At 46.0% G+C, this 27,429-nt stretch overlaps 1 protein-coding gene across 7 annotated transcripts in view; it reads right to left on the reverse strand.

Annotated features, from left to right (window-relative positions):
• Window positions 1-27,429, reverse strand: part of LOC140391939 (stAR-related lipid transfer protein 13-like) — a 938,750-nt gene that overhangs the window by 12,707 nt on the left and 898,614 nt on the right. For all 7 annotated transcript variants that reach the window (XM_072477005.1, XM_072477004.1, XM_072477010.1 and 4 more), the window contains 6 exons: window positions 18,480-18,659; window positions 13,835-13,994; window positions 9,993-10,191; window positions 8,749-8,959; window positions 5,453-5,567; window positions 3,266-3,487 (listed from right to left, as the gene is read on the reverse strand). In XM_072477005.1, coding sequence (XP_072333106.1) covers window positions 3,266-3,487; window positions 5,453-5,567; window positions 8,749-8,959; window positions 9,993-10,191; window positions 13,835-13,994; window positions 18,480-18,659 — 1,087 coding nt within the window. The remainder of the gene's footprint in view (window positions 1-3,265; window positions 3,488-5,452; window positions 5,568-8,748; window positions 8,960-9,992; window positions 10,192-13,834; window positions 13,995-18,479; window positions 18,660-27,429) is intronic.

Below are 27,429 nucleotides of genomic sequence, written 5' to 3' on the forward strand. Positions count from 1 at the left end.
TGATGATGAGTTATAATCAGAATGAATGGTGGGGCAGGCGCGAAAGGCTGAATGGCCTACTCCTGCTTCTACTTTCAATGTATGTTTCTATGTAGAGTCCGTCCATATATGCGTCCAGCATATATGGGTACGTCCAATATACGTCCAGTATTACCCTCTTCCAAACCTGAACAGGAAAGGATTCTCCCCAGCAAGGATGATGGCGATGCCACCACAAGTGTCGGAAACATCAGTCAAACAAACTTCCGTACCCGGAGGCACTGAAATGCCCCCCCCACCCCAATGTTGCATCCAACTTTGCTGGCTCGAATAAGTGGTTCACACAAATGAGACCAGCCTTGACACTGACCCCCATCTTGAAATGCTGACCGAGTTGCCTCCATAATTTTTAAAGTGGAGTCAACAACCGGGTTTGACGAGTACTTTGCCAGAGCAAATGGCAGAGACGCCATCATCAGTGTCCCCAAGCTGGACCCTCTACACAACCCAGATTCCATTCGCACCCAGGTAGACCCTGGGTCTCCACACTACCCCAAAATCTTCTCCGCATTGGCAGCAGAGTAATAAAATATCAGATTTGGCAGCACAAGATCCCTCCGACTGTCTATTCCTCGGCAGGAAAGCCCTCGGAATCCTCGGGGCTTTCCCCGCCCATATGAAGCCTGACTCAAGCCGCTCAACCCCCTGGAAAAGTGACTTGGTAGAAATACCGGAGAACACGGAAATAGGAACAGGAACCTCGGCAAGACGTTAGTCTTGATTGACTGAACCCGGCCCGCCGAGGACAATCTAAGGCTGTCACCACCGTTGCAGGTCAACCTCGACCCTACATGCTAGGCTGGTATAATTCAATTTACAGAGCTGTGCCGAATCCCAAACCACCTGGACCCCCAAATACCGAAAGCTAGTCTCAACCAGGGGAAAGGATCAATGACACAGATGATAGGGCTGTTGAATGAAATGTATCCAACTTTGCTGATGAAGCTGAAAGGAGGATGCAAAGAGGCTGTAAAGGTGCATAAAGACGCATCTTTATATTGTATTTTCAATATAGCAATGAAGAATTGTGAAGTTATATACTTTGGTAGGAAAAATAAAAGACAGAATTTTTTTTAAATGGTGAGACAGGGAAATATTGATAATCAGAGGGGCCTGGCTGTCCTTGGACATAAATCACAAAGTTAACATGCAGGTACAGCAAGCGATTAGGAAGGCAAATACAATGTTAGTATTCATTACAAAGGCATTGGAGCACAAGAGTAAAGACAACTAATCCCTGGCGTCAGAGGAAAAATCAAATAGACTAGGCCTATAATTCCTTGGAATTTAGAAAATTGGGCAAAGATATTATTTGAACAGAATATTCTTAAGCGGATTGACAGGATGGAAGCCAGAAGGAAGTGTATAACCAGAGGGTCACACTCAGAGCAAGGGTTGTCTATTTTGAACAGAGATAAAGAGACATTTCTTCATTCAAAGGTTTGTGAATTTTTGGAAGTTTGTAATCAGAGAACTGTGAAAGCTCAAGTGCATTCAAGACAGAGGTCAATATATTTTTGATGTGGAGATGCCGGCGTTGGACTGGGGTGAGCACAGTAAGAAGTCTTACAACACCAGGTTCAAGTCCAACAGGTTTGTTTCAAATTACTAGCGTTCAGAGCACTGCTCCTTCACCCGAGGAAGGAGCAGTGCTCCGAAAGCTAGCGATTTGAAACAAACCTGTTGGACTTCAACCTGGTGTAAGACTTAATATATTTTTGGATATTAAGGGAGTCTAGGGATAAGTGAAAGGTGGTGATGTTGAGGTACAAGATCAGCGTTTGAGTCAATGATTGAATAGATTTGAAGGGCCAAAAGGCCACTATTTCTTATCAGATTGCTATTCATGGGAATAATTTGGTTACTGCATTTCATACATCATGACAATTCAAAAGTAATTCAGTAGCTTTTAAACGGTTTAAGATTGTGTGGCTATATAAATGCAAGTGCTTTCAAGAGAAAATATCAATCGTGGTTCCACCATGAATCGGTCAGCAATACTTGTGTTGATTCTGTGTCTCATCAAAACATAAAATCAAAAACAAGAACACCTCACTAGTTGCAAAGGTGAAATAAAAACAGAAAATGGTCAAAATACATGAAAGATCAGTGGACTTCTGTGAAAAGAAAACACATTGTGACATTTGCACCACTGAAGGGAGCACACCAAACATTATACCAGTCCTTTCCTTTTACAGATGCTAATTGGTCTGTTGTATATTTCCAGTAATTTCTATTTCTCTTTTTGATAAAAAGTAGTTGACAATGATTAATATGTTTTAGGATGTCAGGAGGAAGCTCTTGAGACAGAATTTCTTAATTGTTATTTCAAAATATATACAAGATCTGAACTTGGTTGTCATGCAATATAAATAGAAGACTGCTCACTCAGGCAGTAAGCAACAGCAATTTCAAGCAAAATGAACAATTGATGACCGAGCACTGAACAATTCAAAGTATAACAGAATGTCTGCATTCCACCAGAATTAGTAAGAAACCATTCTGCCTCTTAGTTTCGAAGAAGGGTCTGCATGCAAACCATTGCTTTTTCTGTTCTCTACATAAATACTGACTTACTGTTTGTTTCCAATGTTTTCTGTATTTGCTTATCCTCATTAGTTAGGTTTTTTTTGGGTGTAAACGGGCAATCTTAGTTGAAAACTATTTGTACAGCATCTCTACATTTTCTAAGTTACTATGCTGCTATCGTGTTAGATATCCATTGACTGATGTTCAGGACAGAGGGGCAACCTGCTTGCAGGCCTTTTTATTTGGCTGTTATGGGATGCTCAAGAGTAATACAGTTTTGTTGCAGCCTTCTCTTCGCAACAGAAGTGGCTTCTTCTACTTCACACCACTCCTTGCTTGGAGTGCCTGACAGAAATTGAGTCTCTGGCAGAGAATCATTGAACTGGACAGTGGAGTCCACATATTACCAGTCTATTAAGTGGCAATTTGATTTACGCCACAAAAGCATCATTAGGGCATTTTTGCATTTTGTTTCGTTGCGAATTCTTTGATGAAATGTTATTCCAATTGGCAGTGCAAAATACAATCATGTGCACAAAATAAGACAATAAATTACCGATGAATATTTAGATACATTTTAAACTAGTTTTGTATTGTTTAGTATTTAAATAATATTGCCCCAAAGGAATATATAGTGGTTTTTTGTTCAATCATCAAAATATTAAAATGTTACATAAGTACTCATGTAAAAATGTACCTTTTTGTAAGAAAGTTCAGTGTTATCAGGGCAGGGACATGAAACCCAGCCCTTAAATTTCTCCCTGGCTTCTTTCTGGAGATTCTGGATCAGGTTCTGCAGGTAAGTTTGATAATTTGCCCCCTCATCTTCCAGTCGCTTTCCAAGTTCCTCCAGTGTCAGTGGATGGGCATCAGATTCAATGTAAGAATTCCGGGACTGCATCATCATATCTTGAGGGATCTGTTTGAAGCAGATTGATGATTTGGTTAAGCTGTAAGTCACAGACAATTTTCTTGTGTATCCATCAGGATGTCAAATTGGCTTCAATCCAACAGTCCAGCACATTACCGTGATCCAGCGGTGCCCTAGTCTCTAAAGTAGTTCCAGTTTTTCAACTTTTAGGAACTTAAAAAAAACAAATAATGTGCTCTCTCACATTTAAATCATTCTTACCTGCTGTGCCCACCCCAGTCCAACTGCGGCATCGCTACATCACATTTAAATCTGTCACCTTTAGTAATAAAATACATCAATTGGCTATGTCATAGCAGCTTCCTTGGTTCTCAAGGATTATTTACTCCGCTTAATAGGGTGGCACGGTAGCACAGTGATTAGCACGGTTGCTTCACAGTGCCAGGGTCCCAGGTTCGATTCCCGGCTTGGGTCACTGTCTGCGCGGAGGCTGCACGTTCTCCTCGTATCTGCTTGGGATTCCTCCCACAAGTCCGGAAGACATGCTGTTAGGTAATTTGGACATTCCGAATTCTCCCTCAGTGTACCTGAACGGGCGCCGGAGTGTGGCGACTAGGGGATTTTCACAGTAACTTCATTGCAGTGTTAATGTAAGCCGACTTGTGACAATAATAATAAAGAAATTGTCTGCAAACTTAACACTAATAAGCTAAATTATTGATAAACCAAGTGAACAAAGGGTTGGATCTTGTTGCTCGTGTCAGGATTCTGACTCAGAATTAAATAAGGCTCCTGAGCTGATCTTGCTGGCAGCAAGGCGGACTCAGCACTCTTCGGAGAGGCAGCCTCTTAATTGGCTGCCACTGCATTCATGGTCCTATCCAGCACTAATCATAGCAGTTGATCTGGAGCCTCGGCAGGCCCCGAGATAGGCAGGTTAAGGACCGCAAGGGCGTCAACATGGAAGCAGCCCTGCAGTGAAGAAATAAACATTATCCAGGCCAAGATGGTTTCAGATGGTCACATGCTGGCTTCTGGAAGTTTGAGCAGTTTGAAAGCAAACAAAAAGACCAACACAATATAACACCTCATGCATCCTATAAACATTCCAGCCAAGCCAACACTAAAGCTTAGCAGACGAGCTGTCTGCCCCATTCAGCTGTGAAAAAAGATAGCAGTTTGCAACTACGAGTCTTCAATTTGGTGCTAATGGCTAGAGCATTGCCTGTTCCAACACACAATGGCTTTCAACCAGGGGCTTTGCTTAACAAAAAACTAGTGTTATATGACCGAGACTTAATTAGGTGGTCGGACTCTGAGCAAGGTGGTACCCCTGAATGCCACCCTGGCAGTGCTACCCAGATACCCTGGCAGCACCACTAGGTGCATTTGAATTTGCTGTGCAGTCAGGGTGCCATGGTGGCACTGCTAGGCTGGAAGGGGCTCTGCCAGGGTGCCTGGCTGGCAGTGCCAACACACTAAGGTGGCATATTGACAGCACTGGGGATCAGGCCCAAGGGTGCCCTGCCCTTAGGGGGTGGGGTGTAGGGAGCCTGATTGGTACGTTGAGGGTCAAGAGGTCAGAGCACCATTCTACATGGCGCACTGAACTTGTTAGTGCAGGAAGGTCTAAGTGCTGCCTCAGCAAGGCGTTCCTCACCGAGGCCCTAAAAGTAGAGTTCCGTTTAATAGTGGGGTCATTTTCAGTGCTGCAAGTACCAGGAAAACACCCCCGTTATTTTTCCATTTAATCGCGGCCTACACCTCTATTTAAAAAGGAGGAAATCAAAGAAACCCCTCTCTTTATGGACAGGTAGAGGGGAGAAATCAGAACTGTTTAATCATTCCCCCCCACAACACGATCGTAATGAATATTTGATAACATACTGTACTTTATCATTTTTATATGGATTCTGATGGTCATGCAGTAGTGATACAGCAATTATCTAAATATGCTCTCTAAATCAGCAAAAATTTGAAGTTCTTCAATTTAGGCACTCAACAGAAGCTCACCTGGAAAATTTTGTTGCATTCTATGATCATTTGGGCCAGTCCCTGTGTTGCTGCCAGGTTCTCATTCAAATCTTTCTGATCAGGTTTTCCTGTTGCATATTTACGATGCATTACCCTTTTACAATTAAACAGAAAAAGTCTGGTTAATAGTTATTAAACTATAAAGATTAGGCACACACAAGCATGGCCTCATGGTAAAAGAGGAAGCTGTGTTTACATTTCCCAATTACATTTAAGTGTTGCTTTTTATCCTGTTTGATGCTAGGTGAATTTCTTAGACAGCCCTGAAAAAGTAATTGATCTGAAACATCAACTCTTGAGGATGCTGTTTGATCTGCTGAAGATTTCTAGCATTTTCTGCTTTTGTTACTGAAGACTCCACTCTTGGTTTTCCCACCTGCTAACTGGAGAACGATTCATAGTGTCAGACACTGCTATGGCTTTACATTTTGTCAAGGAGAGCAGTACTGCTTTAAATCCTGGGCCATAGAGATGTTCCTTAAATAATTTGAAAAGCCCTCTTGACACATTCAGGGGATACTACATCCAACAGGCTAATTTGCCCTGGTATGTATTTTTATCCAGTTTGCTTATTGGGGGAAAAACTGAGTAAAACTGCCGAGACAATTAAACATGTGAAATTGACCTCTGACCTCCAATAGTTAATGGAGTGAAAATGCCAGGATATGAATTTGCGGGCAGCACGGTGTCGCAGTGGGTTAGCCCTGCTGCCTCACGCGCCGAGGTCCCAGGTTCGATCCTGGCTCTTGGTCACTGTCAGTGTGGAGTTTGCACATTCTCCCCGTGTTTGCGTGGGTTTCGCCCCCACAACCCAAAGATGTGCAGAATAGGCAAATTGGCCACACTAAAATTGCCCCTTAATTGGAAAAATGAATTGGGTATTCAAAATTTATTTTTTAAAAAGGATATGAATTTGCTGTCACAGCTTAGATGCATGTGTCTGCATACATTTGCTGTTTTACCCAGAGAACAAATATACTTAAGCTCATTAAACAATGTAATCACTGAAGAGGAAATGAAACCTTCAGTCAAATCTAGCCGTGCTCGGTTACAAAGAAATATTAAATCGCACTCGCATGCAGAAGCAAACACCAATAAATAAAATAGTTAGCTTAGTTTATTTTTAGGTTCACATTAAGCAAAGGCATAGCAAGTTCTTTAAAAGAAAAAAAATTAATGATTTTTGGAAACTAAAAGATCAACTGTTAATATAATTCATTTTGTTAAAGCCAGTTGTTTTACATTGGCAAAATTACCTCATAGCACTGTTAATTTGTGTTGAGGTTCAATAAGACCAGCTCCAGCATTTCTCATTTACATTTGGAAACATTATGCATTCTAATATGCCATGGTCTTCCCACCCTTAACGATGCTGATTAGATTGAAAATAACACTCAGAAACTCATGTTCACATAATCTGGGCCTGCCCAAAGTTGGAGGGGTATTGGAGGGAGGTTTTTAAGGTCATCTTGGGGGTGGTACATAAGAGTTTGGAACCAGGGCCCCGAGAAGCCATTTCCAGGGTGTCGGACCAGCCCGGGCTGCAGATGTTTTAGCCTTCGCCTCGCTGATTGCCTGGAGGCGGGTCCTGCTGGGGTGGAGGTCAGCTTCTCCGCCCTGTGCTTCGGCTTGGCAGAGGAGAGAGGGGGGGGGAGAAAAAGAGGGCCTGCTGGAATTTGTGACGCTCGAGAAGGTGAAGCTTGAGCTGAGGGAAAGGATGGAAGGATTCTACAATTCATGGCATTGTTTATCCTGCACTTTCAAGAATTAGATTCCATCGAACATTGGGGGGCGGGGGGGGGGGGGGCTTGAGCATATTGTTTATTGCGTATGGGTTGACCGTTGATTTTCTTTTGGTCTTTTTGTTTTGTTGTATTTGGAATGTATGGGTGATGTTCGGGTTTGTATGTTCAAGAGGATGCTGGTTATGGGATTGATACTGTATTTGTTATTGTTGGTTAGTTGGTTATCTTTTGTTGTGTAATTGATGAAAATGTGGAAAACGAGGAGAATAAAAAAAACATTTTTTAGATCATTCAGGAAACGTTTTTTTCTTCAAAAAATGAGGACAGAGCATAGTATTGTCACAACCAGCCTTTAGCAAGGCCAAGAATTATTTTCATCAGTGGATAAAGGATAAAGAGAATGCAGCAGATACGTTGTATATGGATTTTCTGCAGTCACCGAACTGGAAGTCTCACGAACTTTGTACATACAGATGATTTACACTTTAGCATAAAGAACAAAATCTATAAATTTGCAAAAAGCAAACTTTGCAAACATGCGAGAATGACTTTTTCTTCAGGCATAGGTAGGTTAGTTTGATAAGCAGATGACTGACAGAATGGAATTTAACATGAAAAGTAGGAGACAATCCAATGGAAGAAAAAGAAGTAAAGGTGGTATTACACTTAATGGAAGGACATGGATGAACAGAGAAACCCAGGGGTTTATATACAACATTCCCTGTAAGCAAGAATACAAACAGATAATGTCATTTAGGGGTTTGTAAATAGGCGCAGAGAGATTAAATGCAACATTTTTCTTGGGCCAAAGTTAGAATAGTTTTGCACCCCATCATAAAAGGGAACAAGACTGTAGAGTATATAGTGTGGATTCACCAGGATGTGGATTCACCAGGATATTGCTGTGAGGAGAATGTTAAAATACTGAATTTTTTAAACAATTAAGCATTTTGATGGACTAAATAGCCGAAGATTCAGAAATGAGAGGTTACCAATTTATAACTGATTCTAAGAGAACAATAAAGATAAGAGCAATTTCTTCATATAGTAGGTTACTAGAGCATATAGAATACTTTGCTGCAGGGTGTAATTTAGATAGAGTTCAATTCAACTGTTAAAGGCAAATTAGATAAGTATTTTTAAGAGAAATAACAAGATCAAGGTAACAGGATTAGCCTTGTTCACTCCAGCAGTGTTGAAACAGACACAATAGGCCAAATGGCCTCCTTGTTACTGCAAACATTAGCAATTCTAATCAGATAAAGCTTGGTTTTCTGATCTGAAACATTTATAAATTCAGATATTTAAAAGTATTGACTCAGTATTGTGACCATCAGCTATCAATACTGATACTGAATGTGGCACAGTGCTTCCTTTCTTAGATTATGAATTTGAATGGATTAAGATTTTAGGATTCAAACATTTCCTAATAGCCAACGTTGTTAAGCTATTCTGAACTTCTACAATCCATAATTGTCAAAATGCCTCAACTCGGATTTACTAATACTACTGCAAAAACAAGAGGCCTACCTTGGTGAAGAGGTCCCTTTCTTAAGTAAGTTCAGGTGGAAGAGGGAAGGTGCCAAGCAGACAGCAAGGTTCATGGGAGTCATTTGATTTTCTGTTACGGAAGTCACGTCACTAAGGAAACAAAGAAGGGTTTGCAGAACTTCACGGTTTTCATCCGACATCAGCATGCTGGCTGCCTGCACTGCCTGCAGGCGCTGCTCTTTGGGAACATCTGCATATCAGCGTGGAACAGACAGTTAGAGAACAAATCAAGAAATAAAATGTTTTTCAAAATTAGTAGACAGTCTCGGCCTATATCTGAATTTAATTTTTATCGAAGAACTACATCAGTGCACACAGAAGTAATCTATGCTTTGTTGATTATACATCAACTACTATCTCTCGTAATGGCCATATACCCATTCTCTCCTCTAGCTTTCCTACCGTTAATAATGGATCTTCTTCAATTTTGGAGATCATAGCTCAGGAAGGGGTCCAGTCTACAAATCTCTATCTGATCAGAAATGAAGAGGATGAGTGAATTTCCCTGGGTGGAAATGGAACAGACCCTTGCTACTGATGCGCAAGTGTGCAGACCATATCATTTAAAGAGGGCACCGGCAAATCTGGACACTGGTTGCTTGATCAAGCCTTTCAATGAAAAATTGATCCATGACCTGTAAGACTAGGAATAAAATGTAGACTAAGTTATAAAATGCGGCAGGGTGAAACTCCAGTGGTTATTGTTTCCATCACTCAACCTATTGCTTCATTTTGATTTTCTACCAGTTTACCATCTTCAATGGGCGCATCCTATTTCTGTCAATAAATAATGAATAACTCATGCTACACAGCAGTGTGCACTAGTATGATCCCAAGACTCACTTCATTCACTGCTTTCTTTCTGTTTGTATCTCTTAGACTACTTTTTAATTTCTTCATTCTAAATATATGTATTGAACCATTATTTGCCTATTCTAGTCACCGAGAATCCTTTTACTTCTGGTTTCTCCTCACAATAGAAATACTTTACAATAGTAATTGGTAACTATTTATGACCAATTGTTCCAACAAGGAGCCAAGAAGGGTGAAGCTAGCTAAGTATGTAAAAGAATCGGAGTGGGAGGATGATGCGCATCAGCAAGGGCCAGTGGCTCTGAATGATCTATTGCTGTGCATACTATGTAATACAATTAATATATTTTTTTAATTTAAAAATTCAAAATCATAACCTACGTTATGGGATATCAGGCACATCAACTTACATTGATAGATATGAAGGAAAGTTTCCCCTAGCTTGCTGCTCAGGAGAGGATCAGGGAGATCTCTAAAGAACTGTTTCAGCATATCAGCTACATCATACGCGCATTGATCTTCATAACTGACATTATCTGGAGAAGCCTCGTTCATCTGTCGAAGTGCTTGAATTCGGGATTTGGCTCCAGACTTCCGAAACAGACCCACCTAGAAGAACGTGAAATGTAGGAATGTAAAACAATCCATTAGCACAGCTGGTGTGTTGATAGTTTATTAGATTAACTGCCAGGATAGAACGGTTAGTTCTAAAATAATACTTAAGCATCTGTAACCACAGACCACAGGATTAATTTCATGTCACATGACAAATTATTGAACCTCACGTTCTCCATCTCAACCATCTGATCATTTAACTTGCATTGTAAATTCATGAAAATCTCACAATCTGTACTCAGATGCTCCTTTAGTTTTCAGCACAAAAATGTATTTTTTAATAAAAGGAACAGATTATCTTATGCTCAACCTCTGCTTGAAGAAAATAAAGGTTCGATAAAGTCCCGGCGATTAATAGGAAACATCTATTTCAAAGTAATTCAGTCCAGCAGCTAGTCGAAACTTGGCAGATTTTGGTCTTTAAAAGGAATACAAGATACACCATGAGGTAAGTAAAAGTAAAGTTATCACAGTCTGCTTTCCTTTCTGAAGGGGAGAGCTGACTGGAGGCGATTTAACTTGAGGATCACCACACCTCAGGCGAGGGGAGAAGTTGAAAAGGCAGGCCTTCACGAATAACCTCAGCCGGTATGGGAATTGAATCTGCACTGTTGGACTCGCTCTGCATCATGAACCAGCTGTCCAGCCAACTGAGCTAAACCGGCCACAGCCATAGGAGAATTCTGCAATGTGCAATGCAGGTTGAATTGTTGCTGACTTCAGAATTTTAGATTTTTAAAACGTAATTTTATGGGATGTGGACATTGTTGGCTAGGCCAGCATTATTGCCCATCCCTAGTTGTCCTTCGAGAAGGTGGTTGTGAGCTGCCTTCTTGAACTGCTGCAGCCCTAGTGCTGTTAGGAAGGGAATTCCAGAATTTTGAGCCAGTGATAGTGAAGGAATGGTGATATATTCCCAAGTTAGGATGGTGAGCGATTTGGAGGGCAATCTCCAGACAGTGGTGTTCCCAAGTATCTGCTGCTCTTGTCTTTCTAGATGGCAGTGGTCATGGGTTTGGAATGTGCTGCCTATGGAACCTTGGTGAGTTATTGCCATGCATCTTGTGGATGGTACATATGGCTGCTACTGTTAGTTAGTAGTGGAGGGATTTAATGCTTGTGGAAAGGGTAGCAATCAAGCAGGCTGCTGTGTTCTGGATGGTGTCAAGCTTGAGTGTCATTGGAGCTGCACTCATCCAGGCAAGTGGAGTGTATTCCATTACATTCCTGACTTATGCCTTGTAGAGGCCAGTTCAATATCTGGTCAAAGGTAACCCTCATATTGTTGATAGGGGGGGATTCAGCAATGGCAATACTATTGAATATCAAGGAACAAGGTTTAGATCATCTCTTGTTGGAGATGGTCCTTGCCTGGCACTTGTGTGGCACGAATGTACTTGCCACTTGATCCAAGTGAACACTGGATTGAATTTTCATCATGGTGCGGAGGCACGTTTCAGTGTGTTAATGGCCACATTGATTGTTCTTTTTTAAGGAAATCCAATTACCCTTCACATTGCTGGCCCCACGCTATTTATTCCCCTAGTTGGAAAATGTGTACTGGTGCGAGCTTTGTGAATAAAATGAAAAGCCTGCAGTGGAATCAAGGACATTCTGAAAGTCAAGTGCAAAATGTTTGAAACCTTCAAATGTCACAATTAGAGATACTGTATTGTAAATGCATTTTTAATGCAGTGATTAGTCATGTGGATCTAGAAGTTGACCATTACATTGACCAGCATTGTGTAATTGTTCACATCCATTACAATACTTTTCCAAATAGAGAAGGTACCACAATGAATTCAAAAATGTAAAAACAATGTTTTCTGCCATCATGTTTGTGTGCTCTGACTTGGACTGGCAGATCTGGCGGTGTTAAAAAAAAATCCCTGCTTCTGAAGGTAGCAAAATGCTCTATATCTGCTCCCTTCCAATAATTTATAGGCATTTAGTTTTGAAATGGAAATGGTTATCTGGGAACAGAGGAGTAGGCCATTCAGCTCCTTGAGCCTGCTCTGCCATCTGTTCAGACAAGAGATGGAAAATTATGTTACAACAACTGTTCCATTAGGAATAATTAGCTGGGTTTTAAAAACTTCAGCTCAGCAGGTGGTCTTTGATGGAAAATGATTGAAGCTTTTACAAGCCTTAAAAACAGAATATGCCTTTGAGGTGGTTTCTTATTGGTTTAGAAATCTAATGGATATTTGCAGGATTGCAACTTTTTTCTTCCTTCGGTTTTTGGTTCACTATCCGTTTGAATTCAGGGGTTTCTTCGATTTTTGTAATGATTTTAAAATAATTCCCACTGCTATTGCATGTTACCCAAGAACTGCACATCGAATCATTCAGGTAAGAGAAGGTAAAGTCACCAAAGGGGGGTGGGGGGAGCTGCGGCCTGGTGATTTAACCGAAGGATCACCACACCTCAGGTGAAGGGCATGGGTGGGCAGGCAGGCCTTCATGAATAACTTCAGCCGGTTATTGAACCCACGCTGCAACGAACCAACTGTTTAACTACCTGCGCTAAGCCTGCCCCCTTTAATGATAGAAAGTATCATTACAGTGCAGAAGGAGGCCATTCGGCCCATTAGGTCTGTACCGATCCTCACATCCTGTCTAGGCACGTGCCTCCATCCTAACCCTGTTAACTAACCTAACCCTTTGGACACCCAAGGGACAATTTAATATAGCCAATCCACCTAACCTGCACATCTCTGGACTGCAGGGGGAACCCGGAGCATCCCGAGGACACCTACGCAGACACAGGGGAAAGGTGCATACTGGGTGTGACTATGGAGGATACATGGGGAGCATAGAAGTGGCATAGCAAATGTTAAGGGGCAGAGGAGACGTGTTTGTGCATGGGGGGGGGGGGGGGAAAGAGAGGAAGGGGAAAGGAAAGCATTGGGTGAGGTTTAGCAGGCATTTAAATGATATTGTGATCTGGGTTGTTGTATAGGAAACCAAGCTGGGCCTTCTAATCGTCCTGTCTCTGCACACATACTCCTTATATACACCATTGTGGCTCACAAAATGCACTGCGAACCCTGAACCAACCCCAAAAGACACAAATCCCTCTTAAAGTCAGTGGTCGGATGTACATTTTGCATGCCACAAAGTGCACAGGTTGGGTTTTTCTAGCCCAGACAACATTTGGTCCACTAGTTGAGATTTACTTCACAACACCAGCATTGCCCTCTAAACTGGCCTGTTTGTAGTGAAAACTGTATTTAATCATCATGAGTAACAGGCATATTTGTTTGTCGATGACCGAATTGATATCAATGGGCGCACTGCTCATTCCTCAGTCTACATCCAAATTGTTTAGCGACTCAATGTCACATCCTCAGTTAGAAAAAACAATACCCATGTCTCCTTGTCCATGTTGCCAGTCAACAAAGTTTAATAATTACCTATTTAAATAAGAAATTTGACAATAAATGTTTCTCACTCTAATAAACTTGGCCTGTTAGGTCATGAAATTCTTGACAAATTGGCTGTTCTGAATCATATGAAAACTGACATTCCAATAAAGCTATTAGATCAAATATCAATTTTAATACTAGGAAGTAAATGTGACAATCAATTAAAATAATTGAAGATCTAGTCTGTTTCAATGTATTTATTCTGGTACCTGATCCAGACAATGGCTTCTCAGATAGCGCATGGCTTGCTGAATGCTCTGAGGGAGGGGTTGTCCTGTCCTCTGTACATGAACTATCAAAGGCACACCAAAAACATTCTTGTCTTTGTAGTCGGGGACTTTCATCCTCTTCATGAATTTTGGTACCGACCTATAAGAAACCATGTCACATTACTTGCTGAAGGAGACATGACTGACTTAAGTATCAGCATGACACTCTCTTGGCCGAAGCGCTCATTCAAAACATTACACTGCATCCCTAATTATTGTTTAAATGAATGGATTGTAAATTACAAGATTCAGTGTGTTGGATTTGGAGGGGTACTCCATAGATGTGCTGGGGAACCCCCCCCCCCCCCACTCTGGAAGGTCCAAGGTAAGGCTTGCACAGCAGTTGCCTAGGAAGAGCAAACTTCTCATGGACAATCGTCTGTGCGGAGAACCATCCGGAAATGTGATTTAAATTGCAAACCTTGGATGATTCTGACCGTGTTACATCAATAGTTGCCCGTTAAAGAATTAAAAGGGATTGGGGTCTGCCAATCATGGGGATCCGATCGTGTGGAAGTTAAGCTTGTTGGGCCTGGAGGAAACACTGCCCACATGCAGTGCAATACAAGGTACCTGGCTCATGGAACCAGTCCTACTCGCTTGCTTTTACATGCCAGAATTTAAAAAACATAAAAGCAAGGCACGATCTTAGAGGTGGTCCTACATCCCAGGTGGTATTGGTTGGCCGCCTGTCTCCCCATGATTTGCCTGCATTATAACCAATAAACCTCCGTTAAAGTGGGTGAATGGTGATAGGTTAGGAGGATCAGGTTCGGGAATTTAAAATTTATACCTTCCGACCTGCCCTAGAGGTTTAAAGCCTACCATGTAGTGCCTAAAGGAAAGGTGCCATTCAATCTCTCTGAACAATTTGAACAACTCTGCTGAATCCATCTGTGCTTTTGCAGATCTCAAAATGGTTCTGTGTGTTCCTTGAAGAGTTGCAGACAGCTTGTTCCTTTAAATATTCATCTCAATAGGCAGTTGAACTAAAATCTACTTTACTTCAGATACAGAGATATTAGCTTTGTGCATACAAACACAGAAACGGTGTCAGTATTTAGAGAAAATTACCTTACAGTGGCTGAACTGCCAAATCATGTCATATGTGCCAACTATAAGTTTGCACATTGGTCAAGTATGTAACATTCAATGAGATTTTTAGGCAAGGGATGTTTACAATGATTTCAACAATTATTTGTATTTATAATACTTCTAATGCAATAGAACATTTCAAGGCTCTTCACAAGAGGGTTACTATCCAAAATTAGATGCTAAGCCAAATAAGGAGACGTTAGGGCAGAAAACCAAATGCTTGTAAAGAGTCTATTAAAGGAGAAAGGGAGAGGGATTGTAGGGAGAGAGTCCAGAGCCAAGGTGCCGTCATTGGTAACTGAAGGCACGACCACCAAAGGTGGAGTGACTAAAATCAGGGATAAGGAAAAGAATTTGAGGAGTGCACATACACATTGGAAAATAAATGGCCCTAATTATTACCAATGTTGGGTAATTTTCATTGGTTAAAATATTTGGTGACAGATGGAGGAAAGTTCTGTAAACTAATTTTACTTGGGTCTCTTCATTCCCATTAGAACAGAGATATCCACCCAATCAATCCAACTAGCTTCCAACAGTGAAGGACAGTCTCTAGGCCACTAATTAAATTTAACATCGCTCATTACTTGGTCAAAGAGACTAAGCATAAACACTAACTGTTCTTTAAGACAGGCATATGTGAATTTTGTCCGATTTAGTTCAACAGGATGTGAGAAGTGGAGACAAATTTCCACCTTTTTACAGGTCAAAGCACAATGTACTTGCTAGAACAAAGCTTTTTGTAGACATACTCTGGGCTCCCAAAACATTTTGTTTTCACTTCAACCTTTGCAGATGCAATTAAGTACTAATGCTCTGTGGGTGTTGTTTTAACTTTAAACACTGGTTTAATCCATACTGAATCCTGAAAAACAAGGCAATCTTTCCTTTAAAGGATCAAGGGACCCCTGCTTTTTCTTAAAAAGCAAAGCAAAACTCCGAATACTGGAAATCTGAAAAACAGAAAATGGTGGTAAACCTCAGCAGGTCTGGCAGCATCTGTGGAGAGAGAAACAGAATAAATGCCCTGTATAAATGTTACCTCTGTTTCTCTCTCCATTGATACTGCCAGACCTGCTGAGTACTTCCAGCACTACTTTAATTCCAATGTTTTACTACTGTAAAAAGTTATTTTTGCAGTTAAACATGAATAGAGTTCAACTGTTGCTTTAGAAGATCAATAACAGGACAGCACGGTGGTGCAGTGGTTAGCACTGCTGCCTCATGGCGGCGAGGTCCCAGGTTTGATCCTGGCTCTGGGTCACTGTCCGTGTGGAGTTTGCACATTCTCCCAGTGTTTGCGTGGGTTTCGCCCCCACAACCCAAAGATGTGCTAGGTAGATGGATTGGCCACGCTAAATTGCCCCGGAATTGGAAAGATGAATTGGGTACTTAAAATTAAAAAAAAAAGAAGTTCAATAACTAATATGATAGCAACTGTAAAATAGCTTTATCTTAGAATTGTTCTATTTCCCTCGGCAAGTGGAGCCATAGCTAAGGAGGCTGGATGGTATGAGGAATCAGCAAACTTGTCTTTATGAACGCATCAGGCTCGCTGCCCTCAACTTGGGACCCAGGCACCCTGGCTGTGTCACCTGGACACTTTAGAAGTGCCAGGGTGGCATTATCCAGCAGGCAGGGGCACTGCCAGGGTGCCAGGCTGACAGTGCCAAGGTGGTGCAATGCCTGTGCCAGAGATCTGGCCTGGGGGTGCACTGACCTTGAGGTGGGGTGCGGGGAGGCTCGATGACCTCCTCATTGGTGAGCTGGTGGAGTCCGGAGGCCGCGGTGGGTCTAGAGATCGGAACACCATTTGTTCTCTTCCTGCACTGGCGAGTGATGCTCGTTAGTGCAGAAAATGGGATTAAGTGCAGCCTCGGCGGAGCGTTCCACACAAGGCCCAGTAATGAAGTAAATTCCTGTTTAATAGTGGGGTCGGTCGTTCTTGACGCCGTCAATGCCAGGAAACACCTGGCTAAACGCATTTTACTTGGGACTCCGTTTCATTTCCATTAAATTGCACCCCAAATCTCAAGGTCTGACTTCATAACCCAGGTGCGATTGCCAAGTAGATTCTGTTTTAGGACGATGACATTGTAATTATATTATTTTTCCCCTTCATATTATGAAAATATTCTGTGGACTAGAAGTGTGCTCTGCAAAGCAAGTTTTGTCCATCTCAATCCTGGATCTGGACCTCTCGAGCATGGCCCTAATCTAGCACTAAATAATTGGGGAGCTAAATTCAAGACCAGTTCAGTTGTAATTCCCTGCAAACAAATTTGAGGTCTGAGGACCCTCAGATGCTGACCTCATCACAGACAACCTGGAGGTTGTTTTTCCTTACAACCACCTCAGAACAAACCAAAATTGCAGCAGGGAGATAAGCATCAGAGCGAATGCCTTCTTCAGACAAACTAGCGGGCAATAAACTACTGTTCAGAAACATGGGCGAAATTCTCCGGTATCGGCGCGATGTCTGCCGACTGGCGCCCAAAACGGCGCAAATCAGTCGGGCATCTTGCCGCTCCAAAGGTGCAGAATGCTCTGCATCTTGGGGGGCCGAGCCCCAACCTTAAGGGGCTAGGCCTGCGCCGGACGAATTTCCGCCCGCCAGCTGGCGGAAAAGGCCTTTGGTGCCCCGCCAGCTGGCGCGGAAATGACATCTCCAGGCAGCGCATGCGCGGGAGCGTTAGCGGCCCCTGACAGCATTCCCGCGCATGCGCAGTGGAGGGAGTCTCTTCCGCCTCCACCATGGTGGAGACCGTGGCGAAGGCGGAAGGAAAAGAGTGCCCCCACGGCACAGGCCCGACCGCGGATCAGTGGGCACCGATCGTGGGCCAGGCCACCATGGGGGCACCCCCCGGGGCCAGATCGCCTCGCGTCCCCCCACAGGACCCCGGAGCCCGCCCGCGCCGCCTTGTCCCGCCGGTAAGGGAGGTGGTTTAATCTACGGCGGCGGGACAGGCATTTTAGCGGTGGGGCTTCGGCCCATCCGGGCCGGAGAATCGCAGGTGGGGGGGCCCGCCAACCGGCGCGGCGCAATTACCGCCCCCATCGAATATCCGGTGCCGGAGAATTCGGCAACCGGCGGGGGCAGGATTCACACCAGCCCCCGGCGATTCTCCAACCCGGCGGGGGGTCGGAGAATCTCGCCCCATGTGTCCATTTCCTACCCACAATTATCCAACCGTAGGATTGCAAAATGCCGAACAAATAGGCCCTAGTAGTTCTTACTTAACCTATTTAGTAGTTCCTATTTAGCCGGAATGTGGCGACTAGGGGCTTTTCACAGTAACTTCATTGAAGCCTACTTGTGACAATAAGGGATTATTATTATAATGTGGAAAGTCAAGATGCTAATTTAAAAAGAGCTTTATCCATTTCTGATAACGAAGACCCAATTTTACAGTTTTATAAAGAGAACTATTGTACTGTTTCAAGCTTCATTGTTTTCTTTCGTTCTATGCTCAACGTAACTGCAACTCACCAGGTCCAGCCATGTTTGTTTGAAAGGGAGTATTTCTCCATTATAGCTGTGAGGCGAAGGAGCGAAAACTTTTGCAGCAGGTTGAGCTGAGCTGCTGACTGGCTGCTGATCTGTAGTGAAGCTAAAGTGAGGCTCAGACGATGCGAAATCTGGAAACTGTGCCACCGTAACCTCTGACGCCTAGAAGCAAGGTGAAAAAATATCAAAACAGGATTTTAAGAAACTGACCATAGCACCGTGATACATGGAGCCGTTCAAGTTGGGGAGGGAAAAGAGATGTAGTCATAATTGGGGCTAGTATAGTTAGGGGTATTGACACTGTTCTCTGTGATCAGGATTGAGAATCCCCAAGGTAGTGTTGCCTGACTGGTGCTCGGGTTCAGGACATCGCATCTGGGCTGCAGAGGAATTTGGAGTGGGAGGGTAAAGATCCAGTTGCCGTGGTTCACGTAGGTACCAATGACATAGGTAGAACACAGACAGATGTTCTGCTAAGGGAGTATGAACAGTTAGGAGCTAAATTAAAAAGCAGAACCAAAAAGGTAATAATCTCTGGATTACCCGAGCCACACACTAGTTAAAGGAGCCAAGGGTGACTTCCGGTTGCGGCTATGCGGAGCTAAGCCGCACAATTCGGCAGCTCCCGCTACCACGGACTTTCGGGCTCGTTAGAGGAGCCCCAACGGAACTTTTTTTTTTTCTTTGACGCAACCAGGAAGGGAAGGGAAGAGAGAGGTCCCCTTCCAACTTCTATGAAACGGACCAGAACTGTAACGGCCAAAGGAGCGGCACTGGAGCGACGGGAGAAGCGAGGGAAAGAAAACAAACTGGCGGCGGCCAGGGACAAAGGGGAGCTGCAGGAGTTCATCAAGCGCTGCTTCGAGGAGCAGCATGAGGAGATGCGCAAGGAGATGTTGGCGCCTATGCTTTCGGCAATTGAAGGACTCGGGATCACCCAGAAGGCCCACGAAGCTAAGATCCAGGAGGTACAGAAAAGAGTCAGTCAGAACGAGGACGAGCTCGTGGGCCTGGCGGTGAGAGTGGAGCAGAACGAGGCGCTACACAAGAGGTGGGCGGGAAGACTCGAAGACCTGGAGAACAGGTCGAGGAGAAAGAATCTGCGAACCCTGGGTCTCCGAGGGAGTGGAGGGGGCTGATGCCGGGGCATACGCGAGCACGATGCTCGAGGCGATGATGGGCACGAAGGCCCCTTCGAGGCCGCTGGAGTTGGACGGGGCACATTGGGTGCTGGCGAAGAAGCCCCAAGCAAATGAGCCGCCAAGGGCGATGGTGGTGAGGTTCCACCGGTTCACGGACGGAGAGTGGGTCCTGAGATGGGCCAAGAAGGAGCGGAGAAGTGGGACAATGCAGAGATCCGAATATACCCGGACTGGAGCACGGAGGTTGCAAAGCGGAGAGCGGGTTTCAACCGGGCCAAAGCGGCGCTGTACCAGAAAGAAGTGAAATTCGGAATGCTGCAGCCAGTGCGACTGTGGGTCACATACAAGGGCCAACACTATTACCAGGGGTAAGCCATGGGGTACGGGCCTCTGGCACGGAGTCTGTCCCTGTTGCTCAGAAGGGAAGGAGGGAGAGGAGCAGAGCATTAGTAATTGGAGACTCTATAGTCAGGGGCACAGATAGGAGAGTTTGTGGGAGCGTGAGAGACTCACGTTTGGTATGTTGCCTCCCAGGTGCAAGGGTACGTGATGTCTCGGATCGTGTTTTCCGGGTCCTTAGGGGGGAGGGGGAGCAGCCCCAAGTCGTGGTCCACATTGGCACTAACGACATAGGTAGGAAAGGGGACAAGGATGACAGGCAGGCTTTCAGGGAGCTAGGATGGAAGCTCAGAACTAGAACAAACAGAGTTGTTATCTCTGGGTTGTTGCCCGTGCCACGTGATAGTGAGATGAGGAATAGGGAGAGAGAGCATTTAAACACGTGGCTACAGGGATGGTGCAGGCGGGAGGGATTCAGATTTCTGGATAACTGGGGCTCTTTCTGGGGAAGGTGGGACCTCTACAGACAGGATGGTCTACATCTGAACCCGAGGGGCACAAATATCCTGGGGGGGGGGGGGGGGGGGGGGGAGATTTGTTAGTGCTCTTTGGGGGGGGTTTAAACTAATGCAGCAGGGGCATGGGAACCTGGATTGTAGTTTTAGGGTAAGGGAGAATGAGAGTATAGAGGTCAGGAGCACAGATTTGACGTCGCAGGAGGGGGCCAGTGTTCAGATACGTGGTTTGAAGTGTGTCTACTTCAATGCCAGGAGTATACGAAACAAGGTAGGGGAATTGGCAGCATGGGTTGGAACCTGGGACTTCGATGTTGTGGCCATTTCGGAGACATGGATAGAGCAGGGACAGGAATGGATGTTGCAGGTTCCGGGGTTTAGGTGTTTTAGTAAGCTCAGAGAAGGAGGCAAAAGAGGGGGAGGTGTGGCGCTGCTAGTCAAGAGCAGTATTACGGTGGTGGAGAGGATGCTAGATGGGGACTCTTCTTCCGAGGTAGTATGGGCTGAAGTTAGAAACAGGAAAGGAGAGGTCACCCTGTTGGGAGTTTTTTTATAGGCCTCCTAATAGTTCCAGGGATGTAGAGGAAAGGAAGGCGAAGATGATTCTGGATAAGAGCGAAAGTAACAGGGTAGTTATTATGGGAGACTTTAACTTTCCAAATATTGACTGGAAAAGAGATAGTTCGAGTACAATAGATGGGTCGTTTTTTGTACAGTGTGTGCAGGAGGGTTTCCTGAAACAATATGTTGACAGGCCAACAAGAGGCGAGGCCACGTTGGATTTGGTTTTGGGTAATGAACCAGGCCAGGTGTTGGATTTGGAGGTAGGAGAGCACTTTGGGGACAGTGACCACAATTCGGTGACGTTTACGTTAATTATGGATAAGTATACACCGCAGGGCAAGAGTTATAGCTGGGGGAAGGGCAATTATGATGCCATTAGACGTGACTTGGGGGAGATAAGGTGGAGAAGTAGGCTGCAAGTGTTGGGCACACTGGATAAGTGGGGCTTGTTCAAGGATCAGCTACTGCATGTTCTTGATAAGTATGTACCGGTCAGGCAGGGAGGAAGGCGTCGAGCGAGGGAACCGTGGTTTACCAAGGAAGTGGAATCTCTTGTTAAGAGGAAGAAGGAGGCCTATGTGAAGATGAGGTGTGAAGTTTCAGTTGGGGTGATGGATAGTTACAAGGTAGCGAGGAAGGATCTAAAGAGAGAGCTAAGACGAGCAAGGAGGGGACATGAGAAGTATTTGGCAGGAAGGATCAAGGAAAACCCAAAAGCTTTCTATAGGTATGTCAGGAATAAGCGAATGACTAGGGAAAGAATAGGACCAGTCAAGGACGGGGATGGGAAATTGTGTGTGGAGTCTGAAGAGATAGGCGAGATACTAAATGAATATTTTTCGTCAGTATTCACTCAGGAAAAAGATAATGTTGTGGAGGAGAATGCTGAGCCCCAGGCTAATAGAATAGATGGCATTGAGGTACGTAGGGAAGAGGTGTTCGCAATTCTGGACAGGCTGAAAATAGATAAGTCCCCTGGACCTGATGGGATTTATCCTAGGATTCTCTGGGAGGCCAGGGAAGTGATTGCTGGACCTTTGGCTTTGATTTTTATGTCATCATTGGCTACAGGAATAGTGCCAGAGGGCTGGAGGACAGCAAATGTGGTCCCTTTGTTCAAGAAGGGGAGCAGAGACAACCCCGGCAACTATAGACCGGTGAGCCTCACGTCTGTAGTGGGTAAAGTCTTGGAGGGGATTATAAGAGACAAGATTTATAATCATCTAGATAGGAATAATATGATCAGGGATAGTCAGCATGGCTTTGTGAAGGGTAGGTCATGCCTCACAAACCTTATTGAGTTCTTTGAGAAGGTGACTGAACAGGTAGATGAGGGTAGAGCAGTTGATGTGGTGTATATGGATTTCAGCAAAGCGTTTGATAAGGTTCCCCACGGTAGGCTATTGCAGAAAATACGGAGGCTGGGGATTGAGGGTGATTTAGAGATGTGGATCAGAAATTGGCTAGCTGAAAGAAGACAGAGGGTGGTGGTTGATGGGAAATGTTCAGAATGGAGTACAGTCACAAGTGGAGTACCACAAGGATCTGTTCTGGGGCCGTTGCTGTTTGTCATTTTTATCAATGACCTAGAGGAAGGCGCAGAAGGGCGGGTGAGTAAATTTGCAGATGATACTAAAGTCGGTGGTGTTGTCGATAGTGTGGAAGGATGTAGCAGGTTACAGAGGGATATAGATAAGCTGCAGAGCTGGGCTGAGAGGTGGCAAATGGTGTTTAATGTAGAGAAGTGTGAGGTGATTCACTTTGGAAGGAATAACAGGAATGCGGAATATTTGGCTAATGGTAAAGTTCTTGGAAGTGTGGATGAGCAGAGGGATCTAGGTGTCCATGTACATAGATCCCTGAAAGTTGCCACCCAGGTTGATAGGGTTGTGAAGAAGGCCTATGGAGTGTTGGCCTTTATTAGTAGAGGGATTGAGTTCCGGAGTCGGGAGGTCATGTTGCAGCTGTACAGAACTCTGGTACGGCCGCATTTGGAGTATTGCGTACAGTTCTGGTCACCGCATTATAGGAAGGACGTGGAGGCTTTGGAGCGGGTGCAGAGGAGATTTATCAGGATGTTGCCTGGTATGGAGGGAAAATCTTATGAGGAAAGGCTGATGGACTTGAGGTTGTTTTCGTTGGAGAGAAGAAGGTTAAGAGGAGACTTAATAGAGGCATACAAAATGATCAGGGGGTTGGATAGGGTGGACAGTGAGAGCCTTCTCCCGCGGATGGATATGGCTGGCACGAGGGGACATAGCCTTAAACTGAGGGGTAATAGATATAGGACAGAGGTCAGAGGTAGGTTCTTTACGCAAAGAGTAGTGAGGCCGTGGAATGCCCTACCTGCTACAGTAGTGAACTCGCCAACATTGAGGGCATTTAAAAGTTTATTGGATAAACATATGGATGATAATGGCATAGTGTAGGTTAGATGGCTTTTGTTTCGGTGCAACATCGTGGGCCGAAGGGCCTGTACTGCGCTGTATTGTTCTATGTTCTATGTTCTACTTCGAAACACCTGAAGAGGCGTGGACCTTTGTACAAGCCGAAAAGTTGGACTCTAACTGAGGGTTTGTGAGGGTGGGGGGGATGTTTGGGGTTTGATGTGTGATGGTTGTTGTATATAGGGGGTCAATCACGCGCAGGAAATGTTACATGGGCTGGGGAGAAAGACAAGGCCGCGACAGGAGCTGCGCCAGAGGGGGCGGAGCGGGCTTTGGAAAGCACGGGGTGTTTTCCCGCGCGCGGGAAGAAAGGCGGGAAGGGGAACGAAGGAAAGCATGTGTATTGGGAGACTCCCACACGGGGAGGTCAATGGGACGGCGGGGGAAGCCGGGGTCAGCAGGCGTCAGCTGACTTACGGGAGTGACATGGGGGGAGCATAAAAGCTAGACAGGGGTCTAGTGGGGGGAAGGGGAGGGGGGTGGGGGGTGGGAGGGTTGCTGCTGCACTGGCCGAAAGGGAATGGGATACAGAAGAGGTGGTTGGGACTGGGGTCCCCCCTCTGGGGGACTGGAGGGTGAGGGAGGCGTGGACACGGGACTGGCCCAGAAAAGGAGATGGCTAGTCGGCAGGGGTGGGGGGTGTGAGGGGGGGGTGGGGTGTGAGAGCCCCTCCAATCCGGCTGATAACGTGGAATGTGAGGGGCCTGAACGGGCCGGTGAAGAGGGCTCGAGTGTTCGCGCACTTAAAGGGACTGAAGGCGGACGTGGCCATGCTCCAAGAGACACACCTGAAGGTGACAGACCAGGTCAGGCTAAGAAAGGGATGGGTCGGACAGGTATTCCACTCGGGACTGGACGCGAAGAATAGAGGGGTGGCAATATTGGTGGGAAAGCGGGTGTCATTTGAGGCCAAGACTATTGTAGCGGACAATGGAGGGCGATATGTAATGGTGAGTGGTAGGCTGCAAGGGACGTGGGTGGTGTTGGTAAACGTATACGCCCCGAACTGGGATGATGCAGGATTCATGAAGCACATGTTGGGGCACATTCCGGACCTGGAGATAGGAGGCCTGATAATGCGAGGGGACTTCAATAAAGTGTTGGATCCCGCACTGGACCACTCCAAATCAAGGACTGGAAAGAGGCCGGCGGCGGCCAAGGTACTTAGGGGGTTTATGGATCAGATTGGGGGGGTGGACCCATGGCGGTTTGCAAGGCCGCAGGCCAGGGAATTTTCTTTCTTCTCCCATGTACACAAAGCCTACTCCCGTATAGATTTCTTTGTTCTGGGTAGGGCTCTCATCCTGAGGGGACGGAGTATGCGGCCATAGCCGTTTCGGACCATGCCCCGCACTGGGTGGATCTGGAGCTGGGAGAGGAGAGGGACCAACGCCCGTTGTGGCGGCTGGATGTGGGACTGCTGGCAGACGAGGTGGTGTGTGGGAAGGTGAGGGGGTGTATCGAAATGTACTTGGAGGCCAACGACAACGGGGAGGTGTGGGTGAGGGTGGTATGGGAGGCGTTGAAGGCGGTGATCAGGGGAGAGCTAATCTCCATTAGGGCTCATAGGGAGAAGACAGAGGGTATGGAAAGGGCGATGTTAGTGGGGGAGATTTTGAGAGTGGACAGGAGATACGCAGAGGCCCCGGAGGAAAGATTACTTGGGGAAAGACGACGGCTCTAGACGGAGTTTGACCTGTTGACCACAGGGAAGGCGGAGGCACAGTGGAGGAAAGCGCAGGGGGCGACCTACGAGTATGGGGAAAAGGCTAGTCGGATGTTGGCACACCAGCTCCGTAAGAGGATGGCAGCGAGGGAAATAGGGGGAGTCAAAGCTGGAAGGGGAGCCACGGTTCGGAGTGCGACGAAAAAAACCGAGGTATTTAAGGCCTTTTATGAAGAGCTGTACAGATCCCAGCCCCCAGCGGGGGAAGAGGGGATGAGACTATTCCTAGATCAGCTGAGATTCCCGAGGGTGGAGGAGCAAGAGGTGGCTGGTTTGGGGGCACCAATTAGGTTGGAGGAGCTGAGCAAGGGTTTGGGGAGCATGCAGGCGGGGAAGGCCCCGGGACCGGACGGAGTCCCGGTGGAGTTCTACAGGAAGTACGCAGACCTGTTGGCCCCGCTACTGGTGAGGACCTTTAATGAGGCAAGAGAGGAGGGGACCCTGCCCCCAACAATGTCGGAAGCGACAATTTCTTTGATCCTAAAGCGGGACAAAGACCCACTGCAATGTGGATCGTACAGGCCGATCTCGCTCCTCAATGGGGATGCAAAGTTGCTGGCAAAAGTGCTGGCCACGAGGATCGAGGACTGTGTCCCGGGGGTAATTCACGAGGACCAGACGGGATTTGTAAAGGGCAGGCAACTAAACACCAATGTGCTCTTAAACGTGATAATGATGCCATCGGAGGAGGGAGAGGCGGAGATAGTGGCAGCTATGGACGCGGAGAAGGCCTTTGACCGAGTAGAGTGGGAGTACCTCTGGGAGGTGCTGTGTAGGTTTGGGTTCGGGGAAGGGTTTATCAATTGGGTTAAGCTCCTTTACAGAGCCCCGATGGCGAGTGTAGGGACGAACCGGCGGAGGTCGGAGTACTTTCGACTGTACCGAGGGACGAGGCAGGGGTGCCCCCTGTCCCCCCCGTTGTTCGCATTGGCGATCGAACCATTGGCCATGTCATTGAGGGAGTCTAATAAATTAAGGGGGGTGGTCCGAGGGGGAGAAGAGCATCGGGTGTCGCTATATGCGGATGACCTGTTGCTGTACGTGGCGGATCCAATGGAGGGGATGGTGGAGGTCATGCAGACATTGAGGGAGTTTGGGGAGTTTTTGGGCTATAAGCTCAATGTAGGGAAGAGTGAGCTCTTTGTATTACAGGCAGGAGACCAAGAAAGAGGGATAAGGGACCTACCACTGAGGAGGGTGGAGGGGAGCTTTCGGTATCTGGGGATCCAGATAGCCAGGAGTTGGGGGACCCTACATAAACTGAATCTGACGAGGTGAGTGGAGCAAATGGAGGAGGATTTCAAAAGATGGGACATGTTACCGCTCTCCCTGGCGGGTAGAGTGCAGTTGGTCAAAATGGTGGTCTTTCCGAGGTTTCTGTTTGTGTTTCAGTGCCTTCCCATCGTGATCACCAAGGCCTTTTTTAAGAGAGTAGGCAGGAGTATTATGGGGTTTGTGTGGGCGAATAAGACCCCGAGAGTAAGGAGAGGTTTCCTGGAACGCAGTAGGGACCGAGGAGGGTTGGCGCTGCCAAACCTGGGGAGCTACTACTGGGCAGCAAATGTGGCGATGATCCGCAAGTGGGTTATGGAGGGTGAGGGGGCGGCATGGAAGAGGATGGAGATGGCGTTGTGTAAAGGAACGAGCCTGGGGGCGTTGGTGACGGCACTGCTGTCGCTCTCGCCGACAAAGTATACCACGAGCCCGGTGGTGGCGGCAACGCTAAGGATCTGGGGCCAGTGGAGACGGCACCGGGGTGCAATGGGTGCATCGGTGCGGTCCCCGATCAGGGGTAACCACCGGTTTGTCCCGGGGAAGATGGACGGGGGGTTCCAGAGCTGGCATCGGGCGGGGATTGGAAGAATGGGGGACCTGTTCATCGACGGGATGTTTGCGAGCCTAGGGGCACTGGAGGAGAAGTTCTAGTTACCCCCGGGAAATGCAGATATATGCAGGTGAGGGCTTTTGTGAGGCGACAGGTGAGGGAATTCCCGTTGCTCCCGGCACAAGAAGTTCAAGATGGGGTGATCTCGGGTGTATGGGTCGGGGAGGGCAAGGTATCGGAAATACACCAGGAGTTGAAAGAAGAGGGGGAAGCGCTGGTAGAAGAGTTGAAGGGTAAATGGGAGGAGGAGCTGGGGGAGGAGATCGAGGAAGGTCTGTGGGCTGATGCCCTAGGTAGGGTTAATTCCTCCTGCT

The sequence above is a fragment of the Scyliorhinus torazame genome, chromosome 15 (genome assembly GCF_047496885.1).
Source record: "Scyliorhinus torazame isolate Kashiwa2021f chromosome 15, sScyTor2.1, whole genome shotgun sequence".
Lineage (NCBI taxonomy): Eukaryota > Metazoa > Chordata > Chondrichthyes > Carcharhiniformes > Scyliorhinidae > Scyliorhinus > Scyliorhinus torazame.